This window comes from Cyclopterus lumpus, chromosome 14, assembly GCF_009769545.1.
Source record: "Cyclopterus lumpus isolate fCycLum1 chromosome 14, fCycLum1.pri, whole genome shotgun sequence".
NCBI classification, from domain to species: domain Eukaryota; kingdom Metazoa; phylum Chordata; class Actinopteri; order Perciformes; family Cyclopteridae; genus Cyclopterus; species Cyclopterus lumpus.
This window is the reverse complement of record NC_046979.1, coordinates 15,043,511-15,060,034: the sequence shown is the minus strand read 5'-3', so window position 1 is coordinate 15,060,034 and position 16,524 is coordinate 15,043,511. Positions and strand designations below refer to the sequence as shown.

Here is a 16,524-nt window from a genome sequence, read left to right as displayed (position 1 = left end):
GTGTTATATTTGTATGACTATCCAACATTAAGTGCAACTTGCAAGTTATAGCTTGACTAGACACATAGACTAACAAATACAGAAAGTCACAGCTTTACTATTACTCAATTATTTCTGAATTTTATTTTGAAGAAACATAACCCAAAGCAAACCGGAAGTGACCCACTTAGGTTCGCTTGCTAATGCTAATGGCCCGGAATGGTAAAGCAGCACTCCGAAGATGGCCGGGGTGTTTGAGGTGGAGGTTGATGGTGTAGAGCACGACCATGGGCTACAGCATCACGACCATGGGATACAGCATCACGATGAGCCGCACCAGGTAAGAGCAATGGGCGACAGCGAGGTACTACGACCGAAACAAGAGATAGCGGTGACTTAATACTGGAGCTCCAGCTGTCAACCCGGGACTCTTCGTTTGCTACCTGACGTTAGTCCCGGGGTTAGCCCAACGTAAGCAGCTAGCTTCTGTTTAGCTGCTGTGTGGAGTCGAGATATGAATGTGTGGTCCATTGTAGCGAACTGATAGCGCGTTGTTCGACTCAATAGCAGCGAAAGCGAGAAACGCCCGGAGAGCGTCAGCTGTCCTCAGCTAGCTAGCCGGCTAACGTTAACATCATGCAATTTAGCGTCGTTGCTTTAATCAGGTCAAATTAGCGCAGGCAGTTTTGAAAAGACAGATAGCATGTATTTATTTATAATATTTTCCACACCCGTGTATCTACCGCTACGCTTAGAAGTGAACCCTACAAATATAGTCGATGTGGCTGCCCGGGTCAAAGGTCACACGGTGCCATGTCTGCGCTAAGGGCCAAGAGGTGTATCAGAATCAGAACTATGTATTCCCAAGTATTTGTTGGGCATACAAGAAATTTGTCTTGGCGGATGGTAACATTGGACAGTAAGACAATAAGTGTATTGGTTTCGAGCCACGCGAAGCAATCAAACCACTTCCTGAGGGACTTCAATCTTCTGGTCAAACCGAACCTGGATGTTAAACTGAGGCAGGAGCTCACGGGACAAGAGACGCCTCCAAGTGAACTGAAACGAGTTGGCCATGTGTAGGTGTAGCTACTTAACAACAGAGGCAGAATAACTGCAGGGCTGGCGTCACAATAGGCTGACAAATTACACATCTGATCCTAATGTTTGGATCACTTGTAACTTAAGTGTATGGGTTTGAATGGACATCTGTAGCTGGTGAACCTTGATGGCCTGATGTATTTTCTCTTATTGTGTAAAGGGGTTAGCGGGCCTACAAGTACTCCAAAATGTGTTCATCCGGTGAATAAATTATATATATATTTTTGAATCAAGTGTAGTGCATGTTTTTGTAATCAAGTGTAGTGCATCTATCTATTCCTAATACTCTTCTTTGGTTGACATTTAAAAAAAATAGGGCAAATTATGACCAACAGGAAAATGCATCATACTTAGCAGCAGGATGTCGTGAACCTGTAGCTGAATACCTGTTAGAAGCTGTAATACCAAGAGAACATTGCATGAGCTATTGCTGGCAGCTATTTATTCCATTCAAGTTAAAGTTGCTAAACAAGCCCAACGACTTGGACCGAACTGCTAAAGGCACATGGCGAGATTTGATAACTTAACGGTCGGTAAATAGAGATAATTGAGAGGGTTGTGTGCACCCAGCTTTGACATTACATTACATGTCATTTAGCTGACGCTTTTATCCAAAGTGACTTATAATAAGTGCATTAAACCATGAGTCCAAACTCGGAACAACAAGAATCAAGAAAGTACAATTTCTTCAATAAAGTTAAACTACAAAGTACTATCAGTAATAGCCATTTAAGTGCTACTAAAGTGCTACTACAGCACTACTTTCTCTATCCATCTTGTATTGCTGCTCAAAACTTAAATGTTTCAAATCAAATAGTTATTTCATATGCTGTGTAATTGGAATGCATTTTAATAAATAGGGGTTTAAAGAACATTGGGTGAGAGGTGATGCTTGACACAGTGGTTTGGTGTTATTATATTATTGTTTCTGTCTTGAAATGAGGTTTTGTGTGCTCTGTCAACAGTAATGCTTCTTATGTTGTCTATTTCCTTTCTTTAGTTTGATGTGTCCAAGCTTTCACCAGAAGAGAAGTGGAGGTTAGTATCCACACTGTTAATGGATTTATTGTATATAATAATGTAACATATTATAATATGATTATTGATCCACTCAAATAGAGAGAAAAAAAAACACACACCAGTTTTTGCACTCTAGTAACTTTTGCAAGCATTTTCATTTATTACTACACAAGGTGTGTGTGTGTGTGTGTGTGTGTGTGTGTGCGCGCTTTTCAGTACACCTGTTTTAAGGGCACACCCATCCTGCAAACAAACAGACTGCACCTAGATACATAACATTAATTGAGTATTTTCTTCTTTCTCTGCAGGGTGGAGCATGCAAAAATGCATGCCAAACACAAAGGTCATGAGGCCATGCACGCAGAGATGGTGCTGATCCTCATCGTCACACTTGTCGTCGCCCAGCTAGTCCTCGTGCAATGGAAACAGAGACATCCAAAGTCATACAATGTAAGACACACTCTCCACTTGTTTGAGATTTGTTTGGAAATGCAAACTTGGGAAGACACTTAATTAAGATCAAATTCACTAGCCCAGTTTTGTCCCTCACAAGTCTGCATTTTTAAATTCCCCGTCTACGAGTCAACATACAGTGTATCGTATGGATGGATAGCAATACTAATTTCCTCATGTAAGGCTGCTATTTTCCTCCTTGTCCCAATTGTGACAACTCCTCCCTTCCCTTAGGGGTCTGTGTCCTGTTTGCTTTGTGTTTTGTCTTTCAGGCTGATGAGCTATCCAAATATGAAATGTTATCATTAATGCCTGTTTTTATGATTACATAATGTCTGACGCAAGTAACTTTTCCCCTGCTGTACATGCATTTTATAACATAAGGAGCAGTTTGTCTCCCACGTCCCTTTTTGTATTTCAAAAACTGATCCTTTTAGTCGCACTGCAGCCGAGGCAGTGTTGACTAGCAATAAATGGCAAAACACTTTTGTCTGCTTAGCATGGTGATATTCAAATGTACTGTTAATTTAAATAATGCGTTGTGTCAATTACAGAGTTTTAAACCTTGTTAATTAGCCCAAATATATTGTTTTAATTTAATCTAAATGTTTGGCAGTACCACCGCAACCCACAAGATGGTGCTCTGAAGCCCACCAATGTTGTGGTTGCGAATTGCTGTTCTAACATGTCTGCTCTGCTGTCTTGTAGCTGGTGACTCTGTTCCAGATGTGGGTAGTTCCTCTCTACTTTACTACCAAACTGCACTGGTGGAGGTTCCTGACCACATGGTTTATCTTCTCTGTCATCACAGCGTACATCTCTTTCCGTGCCACTCGCAAGCCACTATCCTGCACCACACCGAGGTATAGCCATCGTTTACACACAATCCAATTGCTGTAAATGAAGAGGTCTGCCTCTCCATTACTGTGGATTGAACTGCCCATGACATATTCTGACATGCAACACTTTCCTTCTCTTTGGTGGCCCCCAGGTTGGTGTATAAGTGGTTCCTCCTTCTCTACAAGATCAGCTATGCCACAGGAATAGTTGGCTATACTGTCGTCATGTTTACACTTTTTGGTATAAACCTAATATTCAGGTATGTATCGTTCGTTCCATTGTATTTCAGTGGTGCTAAATGAACCGTAACCAAACATTCCGGTGGATATTGACTTACACCATTGGAAATATAACCCTTCAAAACTGCAGGCAGCTGTTTACGACGAGAGTAGTCATATTTTCCATCTTGCCGTTTTAGGATGTACAAAGTTCAGTTTCTTCCTGGTCTATGTCCCACATGTATTACTTATTTGCCAATAGATTGTCCTTTGCCTTTTTTAATATCCTTTTTGATGATGACCACTGCTCCTGCAACACCCACCAGTTATCTGAATCCCTAATTAATAGGTCCTATTCGTTTCGTTCTTTATTTGAAGTATTATCTTTTTATGCACGAAAGCACTACTATGATCCAGCAACCAACAGGATCATAGAATTCGACTCCAAAGAACAAAGGACACTCTGACTGACTGGCTTCATGGTGTACAGTATACATAGCTGACTGGTGTAAATGCATTGTCACTTTAAAATGTTATCATTCTCAATGACATGCAACCACGCGTAGTTATCACAGAAACTTCCCTTTAGACAAGGAAATGACAAATGTCTCTTTTCTCTGTTCCTAATGGTCAGAGGAATTAGAAAGGGCTTTATGTTTTCTGCTGACACAGGAAGTGTGAAAACAAGTCTAATTCCTAATATGGTAGTCCTCTCTAAAGCCTCTGTTTTTACAGGTTATGTAGCTACTGGGCAGTCATCAGAACCTTCAACAAAAGCTATTCCAGTTACATTAGCTTAGTGAAGCTGCACCTTCTCACTGTTTACAACCTGATTCTATATTGACAGTTTTCAAACTAAATGAAGAGCGACATATGCACAATTGTTCACAGCTAATTAAAAATGAGGACTTTTCCTGATCATAATCCGAAATAGAACAACAGGAAAGTACCTAAACTCGTCCAACAATTTACCTAGAAATGCCACCTATCCTGAATACTTCCTTGCACTACAGCTGCTTTTTGTAGCTTTTGTATGCACAGACAAATATGTAAAAAGGTGTTTTTTGTTAACAAAACATTTTAGTTTTGTGACAACATGCTGAAATGTAAAGCAAATTATTGTTGTCTTCCAAAAATGTAATTTTCACTGTACCCTGCTAATATAAGTCAGACATATCTGTTTTATGTACAAAGTAAACGTTGTTGTTGTTGTTGTTGTTATTGAACACCACCTGAGGCAGGATTCCTTCATACAGTGCCTTTTCTTTCCAGGATAAAACCAGAAGATGCAATGGACTTTGGTGTTTCACTACTATTCTACGGTCTGTACTACGGGGTCCTGGGGCGGGACTTTGCAGAGATGTGTGCAGACTTCATGGCTTCAACGGTCGGGGTAAGTCGACAGATTGCAGACACTGTATGTTTCTTTGGAGGTAACGGCTAAAAGATCAAATGTAATTTAGACTTGTATCTCTTCTTTTTTTTTTTTAGTACTACAGTGCATCTGGCATGCCAACCAAGCACCTCTCTGACAATATCTGTGCTGTGTGCGGGCAGCCCATCCTCGTAGATGTCAGTGAGGAGGGGATCATTGAGAACACGTACAGATTATCCTGCAACCATGTGTATCCTTTCCTGTGACATATAGACATGTTTTTATGATACTATCTTTTTTCCAAGGAGAAGTTGAGCTGCATGTCACGTCTACAACATGCGTAGTCATCATAGTCGGGTTTATGTCGGAACTATATTGTGTACTCAATTAGCTGCTTAAAGGGGAATTGGCAGAGTTATCTAATTTGACCTTTATGTCAGACTGTTGATGTTATGAGGGCCTGTTCATCTGAATTTAGATACTTCCTCCATTGTAGTCTTCTGCTGGGCTCGTCCACTGTAAATATCATGCAACTGTTTACAGATTAGCATAGAGAAATTCATACTGCGAGATAATTATAGAGCCTAAATCATATCAGCAGGTTGATATATGTTGCCGATAGGGAACAAACATCTCAGTCGATTATTGTAGTTTGGTTATTTGGCAGCTAATCTTCATATTTAAGGTTTGATATTTTTTGTAGTTATTCTTAATTATAAATGGGCTTCCCATATTAACTGTTCACAACTTGCTGTTTGATATGTACTGTTACTGTCACCTCAAACATTGTAATAATGTTAAAAACAATTATTGGATAAACAGTACGTTTAGTATTTTTTATATCCCTGAAATATGGACATACATGTGATTGTTTTCTTTCTTTATTATTTACATTGATCAAACAGGTTGATGTACAATGGCTACACTATTTCATTTCCATATTTCAAATGCTGCTTAAAGTAAGCTTTTCAAAACGATGACATTTAACAGTGTTTGAACTGATGCTCTACAATTCAGTGCCGAGCCTTAACTCGCCATCCAGGTTCCATGAGTTTTGCATAAGAGGATGGTGTATTGTGGGAAAGAAGCAGATGTGCCCGTACTGCAAAGAGAAGGTGGATCTGAAGAGGATGTTCAGCAACCCGTATCCTTTTTCATCTTTGTTGTTTCTGCATTATTTCACTGTTTGCTTGTTTTTAGAAATTGCATACATGTGCACGTATAGACTGGATGGGGTGAGAGTAGGTCCACATTCTAATTGGGTATTTTTACAGATGACTGCCAGCCAGTGTTCAGGAAACCCACTAATGCCAAGTTACAGGACAACGAGATGTTTCTGGTAACAGTGGGGAATTTTCACCCGTTTCACAAAGTTTAGGTGGAGTTTTGGGCGGATCATTGTAGGCTATTTGGAACAAGATGTGAAGCGTTTATAGGTTGTGTACTGAGTTCCTGTTCCTTTTTTGGCTCAGAGTTTACACTTCAGGCAACTGTGCAACCACTGAAAGTGCTTTCTACCTCCTTGTTAATGTGCCATCAGTTGCTTGCTATTATTATTATTATGTTGGCACATTTATTAACCAGTATTGATTGCTGTTTTTTATTCCTTAACCCATTTTGTTTTAGTTGGGAGAGGCCACATGTCATGTATGGACAACTTTTAGACTGGCTTCGGTACCTGGTGGCCTGGCAGCCGGTTATTATTGGATTTGTGCAAGGCATCAACTACGTCCTGGGTCTGGAGTGACCTGCGACTCAGAAATGGACACGCACCCCATATGGAGATGATATGCACTGGCTCTAAAGACTGAGGGCCTAACATTGAACTAAAACACAAATTAGAAGTGTCTATACTTTTTGTATATATTTATAGGCACATACTGTCTGTATTTACAGTTTATTTGAATTTTATTGGTAACCTCAATTTGGATGTCTTATCAATTTCCCAGGATTTGCTTCACACAGCGTTACACCTTGATGATTGGTTTGTGCAACTTATGGCCTAGTAAAGCGGTTCTAAAAATCATTAGAGGTGCTTTTTACTGAATGATGTCTTAAGTGTTTGTTTATTCTTAGTTCCAGGATGACGCTGGAGTTTTTTATCTTCATGTCTGATGACTCGCATATGGGTAATAAAGGTTCAATGGAAATCAACACAAGTCATTGCTCCCTGGGCCTCCCAAGCCCAGGGAGCTTTGGCTGCTGCTGTATTTGATGTATTCACTCATACGAACTCAAGTAGCATCATTGAGAGTTCCTCTTAGCGCAGTCAGTCGTGCGTCATGTGACAGGAGGCATTGTCATCGTGGGGAAAAAAAGTGTTACTTGTAGTTAAACAGGATTCCTCATCCAGTAGCTGATGAGATGTTACAGGATTTCAAAATGTCCTCACAGTCTTCGTGGACACTCATCTGTACCAACAGGAAAAACGTACTTACTTTGACCGTTGACTCTTGTACAATATCTCAGTCACTACGTTTCTATGAGTGGGGGAATGTCACTCTACCAAAACAACCTCTTCTGTTTTCATTCACAAAATTCACTATTTGAACTTACATTTTATGTCCACAAAGAAATCTCACCTGTGGTTGTATCTTGCCTTTTAGATAGTTGTGGGTTTTTGGTGCCAGCTATTTCCTTTAAAGCTACTTTCTACAAAAGAAATGATTCCTGTAAAATGCTAGCTAAATTTAAGTCCCCTTATATTGGGGGGCAGAAATCTCAGATGTCCCAAAGCTCGGCCTACTAAAACCCAAACTATCTGCATTGGCCAAATACCACTAGAGGTAAGTGTAAAAAAATATATAGATTTTGTTATTAAATACTGGTGAACATAAACTGTTCTGAAATTGGGGTGAACCAGGAAGCACAAACCAAAGCGATGATCCCAGTGCGTAACGTGACTACAACTTTTGACTGTTCAAACCGATGATTAGAAGAGGACAGCAAACCAAGTTATTGTAGAATGATCCTTTAACTCAGTGAGTCTTATTTTCATGTGATCAGTTCAAGCCAAGCTTCCTTTGTGTGTATTTTCTAGTCCAAAGATGCCGGTGGTTTTTATTTGCAACACTTTCACTTTGACCACCAACTCCAACAGAGAAGAGACTAACGTGATCATTTTGTTTTGTTAATGTTTTGATTAAGTTCAGTTAATAAATGTCACATGGTTTAGATTGTCTGGAGACGTCTTTGCATCCTTGAGGTTTATTTTTCAAACACTTAAAACTAAGTTATTGTCCACTGAATATATATAGAGAGAGATATTGATTTATATATGTCGAGATAGATGTATCTATTTATCAATACATATATAGATACAGACAATTGGAATCACAAGACCGAGAGCTGAGAATTAGTCAGCATGTTTGGTTTAAGTAACCAGTGTGTATCAACAAACTGCCAAACATGTGTGTGGACTAGTTTTGAGGAAATCCCCTCGTACCAAATGGCCATGCATCATGTTTGAGTGGGTATAGGGAAGTGAATTATGTTTGTGTGTATATATATATATAGTAGTACTAGACAGCAGTCAACGGCAGAAAGATCTCACTGGAGGAGTCGATATGAAGCCGTCTTCTGTTGTCGAAGGTAATAATATTTGGTAATGCCAACATCAGTCATTTTCACTGTATTGTGGGATTGATTGTGAATATATTGTATCTCTGCATCAGCTTTGGGATGTCTGTGTCTGCTGCTTGCAGATGGATTTCCAGGTACAGTATATTTTGTGGGTGACGATTTCATTTGATGTAATCCTGTTGTGCTAACCTAAATGTTGTTCTTTAGTTTCTCAGGATGAATCTCCAAAGATATTTGGGCCACGTTACGTCAAAATAAAAGCTCATCCAGGTAACACTTTGTGCACATGACCACCAAGTGTTTGGTATTTACAGCTCACATAATCCGTTATTGGGTATTGCTTTGTGAAGCTTTTTGTGTGTGTGATGGGTCTGGATGTGTTGTGACTTACAGGCGAGCAACTGTTTCTTTACTGTGAAGCGTTTGCGAACTCTAAAGATGCGACGCTCATCTACTGGCTCGTCAATGGCTCTTTCCCCGAAGACCTGCTGTGCAGTGGCAGAATAGTAGAATCAGAGGAGTGAGTATTATTACTTTCTTATGTATTTTCTTCAACGTTCTGCTGTGAGAAAGTGATTGATGTAACATCCCCAAACCAACCTGCAGCTGAGCTCTAATGACGTTTGTTTGTTTTAGATCGACTTTAGATAATGGTACGATCCTACAGAGGAGTTTGATGTTGAAAAATGTCACGTCAGAGGACTTAAAATCCAACTTCACCTGCGTTGTGACGAACGCCGCTGGAATGACCCAAAAGAACATACTGCTGGTGGCAAGAGGAAAAAGGAGAAAACATTTCATGTCACGGCAGTAAAAAGTGGAATGATATGAGCCACGTTTCACTTGCCCACAAACTCATATTTACTTAAGAGTCAAATGTATCTTCAAATTTAATATTCTGTTATATTGTGTGATGGGAGAGCGATGTTGGATGAAGAAATGTACAACACTTGAGATCCATTTGGTTCCAGAGTAGTACAAAATGTTTCTCTGATGGTTTCCCATCAATGATACCAGAAGTGTAAAAAGTGACTCATTGGGATCCTCTGGGAAGGAAGAACTTTGAGGTGAACGCAAACACAAACTGGAGTATATTGTTATGTCCCCTAATATATATTTGATGCAGCTTCCGAGGAAACATTTAATGTGGAACTGAAAGACCCCTAAATTACTGTCTTTTAGATGACTCTACCACACAGTGCTACTGACCGCAGAATACATATAGAATATTGTAACATTTAATTTCTCTGCTATTTTCTATGTTTGTGTATCATTCCAGTGTCTGTGTTAAATGTGTACACTTTTGAAACATGTATAAATATACTCCATAATGAGACAGTATGTGGGAATCCTGTGGTTGTTTCACTTGAGATTTATTGTTCGATGTACTACTTTTTTTTCAATGGTTATTACCAAACAGTACTTTCAGTGATCAGAGTAATTTGAGTATTGTTACTTTTTTTAGCAATTTAGGATTAACAGCTCTTCGATGGGAATACTGCATTTACATTACATACCAAAACGTTAGTGTCTAAAAAACAATAGTCATATCAAGCACAAGCTGGCCACACAAGGAAATATTAATGCCCACAACAAATATTTGATTGCATAAAAACAGGAACAAAATGAACTCCCAAAATAAGGCCCCTTATCTAAATCCATTTTAACACAAATTATATCTGCATTTTTGAACATCTTTGGTCCATCGGTGTAACTTTATAAGTAATTAGCTCCATTAGTGCATATGTTGGTTGAAGAGGAGAGAAACGTGTGTCTCCGTCAGGCGCATGTCAAACAGTTTTCCGTGGCAGCCTTGATAGCTATTTTGTACCAAAATGAACATTGCACATTGATCATTGTTTAAAAGAGTCGGCTCAAATGGATGCCGTCTATGAGGCTCACAAACTAAGCTCTTCTAGGCAGCGCTGCAAGTTGCTATTCCTGCCGGGATGCTGGTTTTCTCTGATCTTCTTCCTGATGAGGGCAGCAGCATCTTCCGTGAGTGTTGGCCACTTTACAGGACATGTGCAGAATGGCTGGAGGAGTTCCAAGTTGATCTTAAGAGCCATTCCAAGGAGGAAACGCAAGAAAATGTCCAGTTTGCCATCGACACACTGCAGGCTACTGTCCAGAGCGCTCTTGTACAGATCCATCGGCGTGTGCGCCTTGAATATCCCCTTGAACCTGTCTTTCAGCTGCTGCTCATAAATGTTCTTCCCCTGGTTTGTAAAGGTGAGAAACACATAAAGGGCAGCCAGGTACTCTTGCATGGTGGGGTGGATAAAGCTGATGACTTTCACCTGATGCAAAACATGTGGCTTTGTGATGTATTGTGTGCACAGGCCACTGTTAATCACCAACTCCACGTCGTTGATTCCAACCTCTTTCCAGTCATGCTTTGCGATCTTATACTGGCCTTGTTCCAGCATGTTGAAGGCCAACTTTCCAACTTGTGTGAGGAAGTCTCTCTCTTTCTCCAGGCTACGATCTGGAGCTCTAAATATGCGATGCTGTCGGAGTGCAAGCACCAGCTTTGTGTACATGTAAGTGATGCTTCTGGGCGGCTCTGCCCACGTTGCCTGTCCCCTAAAAATGTGCTTGTACTCATCGGCCACCAGTGAGCAGAACAAGGGCAGGTGGCACATGATGCGGAGGGTTTGGGAGGAGTTGATGTACGCAATAACTCGAGCTGCTTGATCTGGGTCCTTAAAGCTCTTCTGGAAGTACTCGTCCTTTTGAGGGTCACCGAAACCACGCACATCCACCTCGTCATAACACGTATCCCAAGGAATGCAGTGATTGACTTGCGGTCGAGAAAAGACCAGAGAGAGGCTGCGGTAGAGCAGCCTCTCTCTGAGGAGGTTGACCACGATGACGTTCAGGGTGGTGGGGTCTTTGATGTCACTGAGAATTGACGTGTTTTGAAAGTCCAGCGTCCCGTTGTACTCGTCCAGACCGTCAAAGACAAACATTATTATGCAGTCGTTGCATCTATAATCCTCATCCCGTAGTTTCTTGGTTTCTGGGTAGAGTGTTTGTATTATTTCCAACAGGGAGACCTTAGAATTCTCAAACCTTTTGAGTTCTCTGAACGGCAACGGAAACAAGAAGGACACGTGTTGGTGAGACCTCTCTTCAATCCAATCGAGGATTAACCTTCTGACTGCCATAGACTTCCCTGACCCTGCCACTCCTGTGATCAGCATAAACCTTAAGTGTGAGTGCTCCAGCCTTTCAGCGCTAAAAATATCCTTGGTAGAAAGCAGTTTCCCTGCTTTCTTGTTGCTGTCCAGCTTTTCTATGGTCATGACCTCATGTTCAATATTTGGGCCATTATCACAGGTTGAGGTTATGTTGAGATCGGTAAAGACATCGTCAAAGGGTCTCCTCCCTCCCTGCATGGCAGACTCCTCACATACTTCGCCGTATTTCCTCTTCAGAGTCTCGTTCAAATTATAACGTACTTCATCTGGAAAAAAGAAAAATGTTCATCTCAATATGTAAGATTATCTCTTTTCTTCCAAACTGATAGTGAACTGGGTGGCCTTTAAATTAAATTGCACTTTGACTACTATTACCTTTGCTTTGTGTAAATATATCAATCCCTTTTGTTGAGTATGATAATTAACAGCCTACTTACTTCTGATGCACAAAGTCTGGAGATGATCAATGATCCTATTATGGCCGATTTCCTTAAGAAGGTTTTTGGTGATCTGCAAGGAAACCTCCAAGTTGAAACACTCAAGCATGCGGTCCACAAGGTCCACCATGTCCAAGCCTTGGGGAGGAGTGTTGAATGACTTTGGGTAACGCTTCCACAGCATCATCTTGAATCCCCTAATGTGTTCCTCGGACAGCCTCCCAAGGGTTTTACAAATAGCCTGATTCCAACAAGAGAATATTTTCTTTATTGTTTCTTTAAAACTGATGAAGACAAAAGGGAAAAGCAAACTAACCTTGAAAGTGAACGCCACTGTCAGGGAAGGATGCCTAATCTCATTTGGGTCTTGGTTTAATTCAGGTGTTTCAGAAAGCTCTGAAACGGCATCATCTTTGTGTTCAAGCCTGTTGTGCAATGGAGAGATCAAAACACTTTTTAGTCAGTTCAGTATGTAATCAACCACATTAACATGTGAAGGTGTCATGACATAGGTTTATTTCTTACTTGGGGATTCTCTTTTCACAATCGTCACTGTCCAATGAGTAGCAGCTAGAGTATGAGTCTGCTCTGTTTCGCTGAACCCTAAAACCAGGAAGGATGACAAGAGGGCTTAAACTATATTCAATTTAACTACAAGATCCAATTGCAGTTTTCCAACTTTAGAATGAAAGTAACAGCAAGGTGCGGTATAATAGAAAGTTCATACTACTACTATAGACTGATTCAAGCTTTGAATACTTTGACTTGTTTGTACCTTGTGGGGGATCCATCTTCGTGACTTATGTTGATTGAGTTGTCATCACTTGTCATTGATCTGTAGCTCTGAGCTGGAGAAAGGACCTGGTCCGCATAATGCCTAAAACAAGATTTAAAAAAGACATTCAATTCAGGTATAATACAAAGTATTAGCCCTATATTTAACTGCTGAGCTGCCACACCACCCGTGTTGTTACACATAAGGTGTAAGTCATATTTCTTTCACTTTGTACTTCACCATCTGCAGAAAGCAAATGACAGTATATGGGTAGTTGTTTCACTACTCTACATAAAACCTACTACCACAAATTACTACCCTACAGTGAGAAAGACAGGGCCCTTAGGGCTTGTAAAACTCTCACTACCAGTCGCTGGTGTCCATTGGACTCGGCCCCAGGTCCAGAGAAGGTCTTCGCTCAGGGATGTAGAGCTCGTCACCTTCATTAAACGAACCCTGTTGTCTGCCAGACACGGCATCCCCGAGGGAAGAGCTGCGTGATGCCGTGACCATCATCTCCAATTCACTGTAGTCCATCATGTCATAGGAAGGATCAGAAAACAGGACGAGCACATACAGGGATCCCTATTTGCTTGCCAGGGACGGTCTCAGGGAAGTAACCTGTCTGTACCTGCAGAAGCACATGGGAAATACAATATATCAGTTCTCAAATTCTCTATTGGAGTATAATCAGGAACTTTACACCAAACCAGATTTTCAGTCTGTTTATGCACTACAGGGGCGTCGTTAGGCCTATTTTAGGGGGGGCTCCCTTTGGGGCTTAGCCCCCCCCTTCTTTGAATCCTACAAACGCTACGTTATAATACTGCATTATGTTACCCCCCAGGTTGGTAAACCCTGTAATAACCTAGCTTTAGGTCTGAAGGGCTTACGTAGAGTTGGACTGGTATTTATTCCCCCTAAGTTAACGTGACATCATCATTGTGCTTCTTCGTTTGAACCTTAAGGTGCTGTATTGAGAAGCTGAAAGGAAAAGTCAGTCTGTTGTAGGTCTCTAGCTTGCTCTGGAGATTAAGTACATTTCTCATGTATTATTAACATGTTATAAACTGAGGTTGTATATTGCTCAGTCTGACTGGTGTTAACAGTATCAACGGTCTCCGCGTTATGCCTTTAAGTGGCCTAGTTGGACCTTTAGTCAAAGCTGGATATTTCAACCTGACACGTCAGTGTCGGACTACTATACTAGTGATACCTCTACACGCCATTAACGCCAATAATGTCAATTCTATGATGCACTTAGGATTTTAGGCAAACGTTAATTTTGAATTTAGGAATAACAAACTAAGACGACAGACCGGCGTCAGACTGAAGCAACAGGAGGGCTCAACTCGGGAATACGGCACGTGACTGTTTAACGCAAACGTATAACATTACTTTCATAAACAAACATTTTAAACTGAACGCAAAGGTATTTACATATAGCCATTATTGCTACTTTCTGGTTTAACTTACCATCGTAAAAGTTCGTTTCAGGAAGTCGTCTTCTTCTTCTTCTATCGACATGTGAGTAGCAACACATCACAAAGCAGACTATCTGCCACCTACAGGCCGGAAGTGGGAACACATGCAATCTTCTTAATACAGTCTATAATGACACAGCTGAACAGTGTAAATGTGTGTTTATTTATTTTTCTCACTTTCCGTTCAACATCCCACGAATTGAAAGTTTCATCTAATACAATAATTGTAGAAGTTGTTATGGGAAAAAAGCTTGTGGCTGATACCTTTTATGTTTGTGATGGCAAAGTCACCGTTTGCAGTGGAAGTCCCCGTCCAGATGTGCTAATAGTAATACTAATACACACGAAGAACATTTTTTAAATTATTGTCAAATTGAAATATGTAAAATAATCAGAACAGTAGCCGATGTGTTTTTAGTTTATTATACATCCTCAAGTCACAAGACTTACGCAGAGATGAGGAGCTACATGAGGTCTGGTAAGGTCACCTCTTTCTAACTCTACACCCCAGATGTTTTTTATTTTCAAACTTGGAGTCTTCAGCCCCCACCAATGCTGACTCAACTTAAACCAACGCCCGCAACACGAAAATGCTTTTTACCACTTTTTCAAAATTACATATCCAGTAACACTCCCATGTAAACAGACTGAAATGTGTAACACCGGTGGAGTTATCCTTCAACTTTCATTATAATTGAAGTGGTGGTCTTTGTGGCAATTCATCAAACCACTCAAAATCTTTACAACATTAGCTAATGAGGAGAAGGTGTGTTTTAGTTTCTTGTTTTTAATGCAAGCCATTGCATGTGTATTGCATCCCTCAACAAGACAAATATTTTCATCTTAATATGGCACTGCTGTGATGCAAGGCTGGTACTGTGTGTCTGTCAAATGCATAAATATGATTCATAAAAGTAAAACAAAAAGCAGCAGCCGGTGTTTTATGAGAGCTGCATATTTGCTTGTATTGACTTGAACATATGATTATTGATTATGTTGAATGTCAGTTCTAGCACTGTTGGGGTGTTTGGTTACAGGCAAGTCTTTTCATAATTTGATCCCGTAATGCTATTTCGTTGGTCTCTGATAGTTTAAAATTGTAATGCAGCCTTTACTACTTCTGCCACTTTTCATCATGTATTTGTGCCGTGTAAGAATTGTATTGCTATGCTCTAAGTGTGCATGCACATCAGTGTAGGCCTATTTATTTTGTATCTGGTACGAGAATCAGTTGAAATGTAGGTCTACTATCTGCTGAACGAGTGTCTATGCAGTGAAAATAGCCTTAGATCCTGAGGCTGGTTACCAATACATGAAAAAAGCGAGACGCATGTCGGCTTCCTTGTCTCGTTAGTGACCGCTACACTGCGCTTTGTGTGACGGAGGCTGAGCAGCGACAAAGACGGCAGGAGGGTATGAGGGGTGATTAGTGCCCAACGGATTTTAGGAGAAGGAAAGCAATCCTTCTCGGGATAGCCATTGTTTGGGGTTTATTAGTGGGCCAAAGCCAGTTTGAAGCTGTCAGAGCATCAGTTGTTTTTGTTTATTTTTTTTCTCCTTTTTATGAAAATGTTGCGTTTTGAGTATAAATGGGAGTGAGGTTTCAAACTAAACTATCACAGGGTTTTAATGAACACAAGATTGTGATACAGAGTGTTAAGCTCCAAGTCTGAAATTGGCCAAAATAGTCTACTCACCTTTAATCTTTTCAAATATAGCCTGTGCATTACTCCAAAAATCCAGAATAGGCCATTAAATATGGATAGTCATCATCGCCCTCCTCCCGCGGGCATTCATATGCATGTATTTACCCGGGTTCAAGCCCGATGGCACGATGACTAAAGGGCTCAGGAGACTCGGGCAGAAACAAATTAAATAAAGTTTTGTTTGGCACTCCAGACTGAACAAGAACAGGACATGTAATGATATAAGATAAGATAAGATAAGATAAGATAAGATAATCCTTTATTAGTCCCTCAGTGGGGAAATTACAGGATTACAGCAGCATATGTAATGACATGTAAGGATATATAAAGATGCAAAGAAAGCAGACACAA

At 40.5% G+C, this 16,524-nt stretch overlaps 2 protein-coding genes across 5 annotated transcripts; one reads left to right on the top strand and one right to left on the bottom strand.

Moving 5' to 3' along the window:
• The first annotated feature begins 148 nt into the window (after positions 1-148).
• rnf121 (ring finger protein 121) lies at positions 149-9,909 on the top strand. Of its 2 annotated transcripts, XM_034549798.1 has the most exons (13): positions 149-319; positions 2,081-2,118; positions 2,409-2,550; positions 3,262-3,416; positions 3,545-3,652; positions 4,884-5,004; positions 5,103-5,236; positions 6,029-6,130; positions 6,613-8,577; positions 8,661-8,702; positions 8,776-8,838; positions 8,962-9,088; positions 9,205-9,909. In XM_034549798.1, the coding sequence occupies exons 1-9, from the start codon at positions 221-223 to the stop codon at positions 6,731-6,733; spliced, it is 1,020 nt and encodes a 339-aa protein (XP_034405689.1). In that variant the 5' UTR covers positions 149-220; the 3' UTR covers positions 6,734-8,577; positions 8,661-8,702; positions 8,776-8,838; positions 8,962-9,088; positions 9,205-9,909. The 2 variants fall into 2 exon arrangements, with proteins under 2 accessions (XP_034405689.1, XP_034405691.1); XM_034549800.1 differs by lacking the exon at positions 8,661-8,702.
• A 13-nt stretch (positions 9,910-9,922) lies between these two features.
• On the bottom strand, positions 9,923-14,527 carry nlrc3l1 (NLR family, CARD domain containing 3-like 1). 3 transcript variants are annotated; one of them, XM_034549797.1, is made up of 8 exons: positions 14,460-14,527; positions 13,351-13,614; positions 12,984-13,085; positions 12,734-12,811; positions 12,525-12,660; positions 12,209-12,449; positions 11,431-12,037; positions 9,923-11,400 (listed from the first exon to the last, which is right to left on the bottom strand). In XM_034549797.1, the coding sequence occupies exons 2-8, from the start codon at positions 13,521-13,523 to the stop codon at positions 10,467-10,469; spliced, it is 2,271 nt and encodes a 756-aa protein (XP_034405688.1). In that variant the 5' UTR covers positions 13,524-13,614; positions 14,460-14,527; the 3' UTR covers positions 9,923-10,466. The 3 variants fall into 3 exon arrangements, with proteins under 3 accessions (XP_034405688.1, XP_034405686.1, XP_034405687.1); XM_034549795.1 differs by having other exon boundaries at positions 9,923-12,037; XM_034549796.1 differs by having other exon boundaries at positions 9,923-12,037; positions 12,525-12,633.
• Positions 14,528-16,524: the final 1,997 nt, after the last annotated feature.

Excerpts from the sequence above, each read along its gene's own strand:
- rnf121 (XM_034549800.1), top strand. The coding sequence starts at position 221 with ATGGCCGGGGTGTTTGAGGTGGAGGTTGATGGTGTAGAGCACGACCAT. Across the intron at positions 2,119-2,408 it reads TCACCAGAAGAGAAGTGGAG|GGTGGAGCATGCAAAAATGC; the intron begins GTTAGTATCCAC and ends CTTTCTCTGCAG. Across the intron at positions 6,131-6,612 it reads AAGAGGATGTTCAGCAACCC|TTGGGAGAGGCCACATGTCA; the intron begins GTATCCTTTTTC and ends ATTTTGTTTTAG.
- nlrc3l1 (XM_034549795.1), bottom strand. The coding sequence starts at position 13,523 with ATGATGGACTACAGTGAATTGGAGATGATGGTCACGGCATCACGCAGC. Across the intron at positions 12,812-12,983 it reads GAAGATGGATCCCCCACAAG|GGTTCAGCGAAACAGAGCAG; the intron begins GTACAAACAAGT and ends TCCTGGTTTTAG. Across the intron at positions 12,661-12,733 it reads TGTGAAAAGAGAATCCCCAA|TGTTTTGATCTCTCCATTGC; the intron begins GTAAGAAATAAA and ends CTGACTAAAAAG.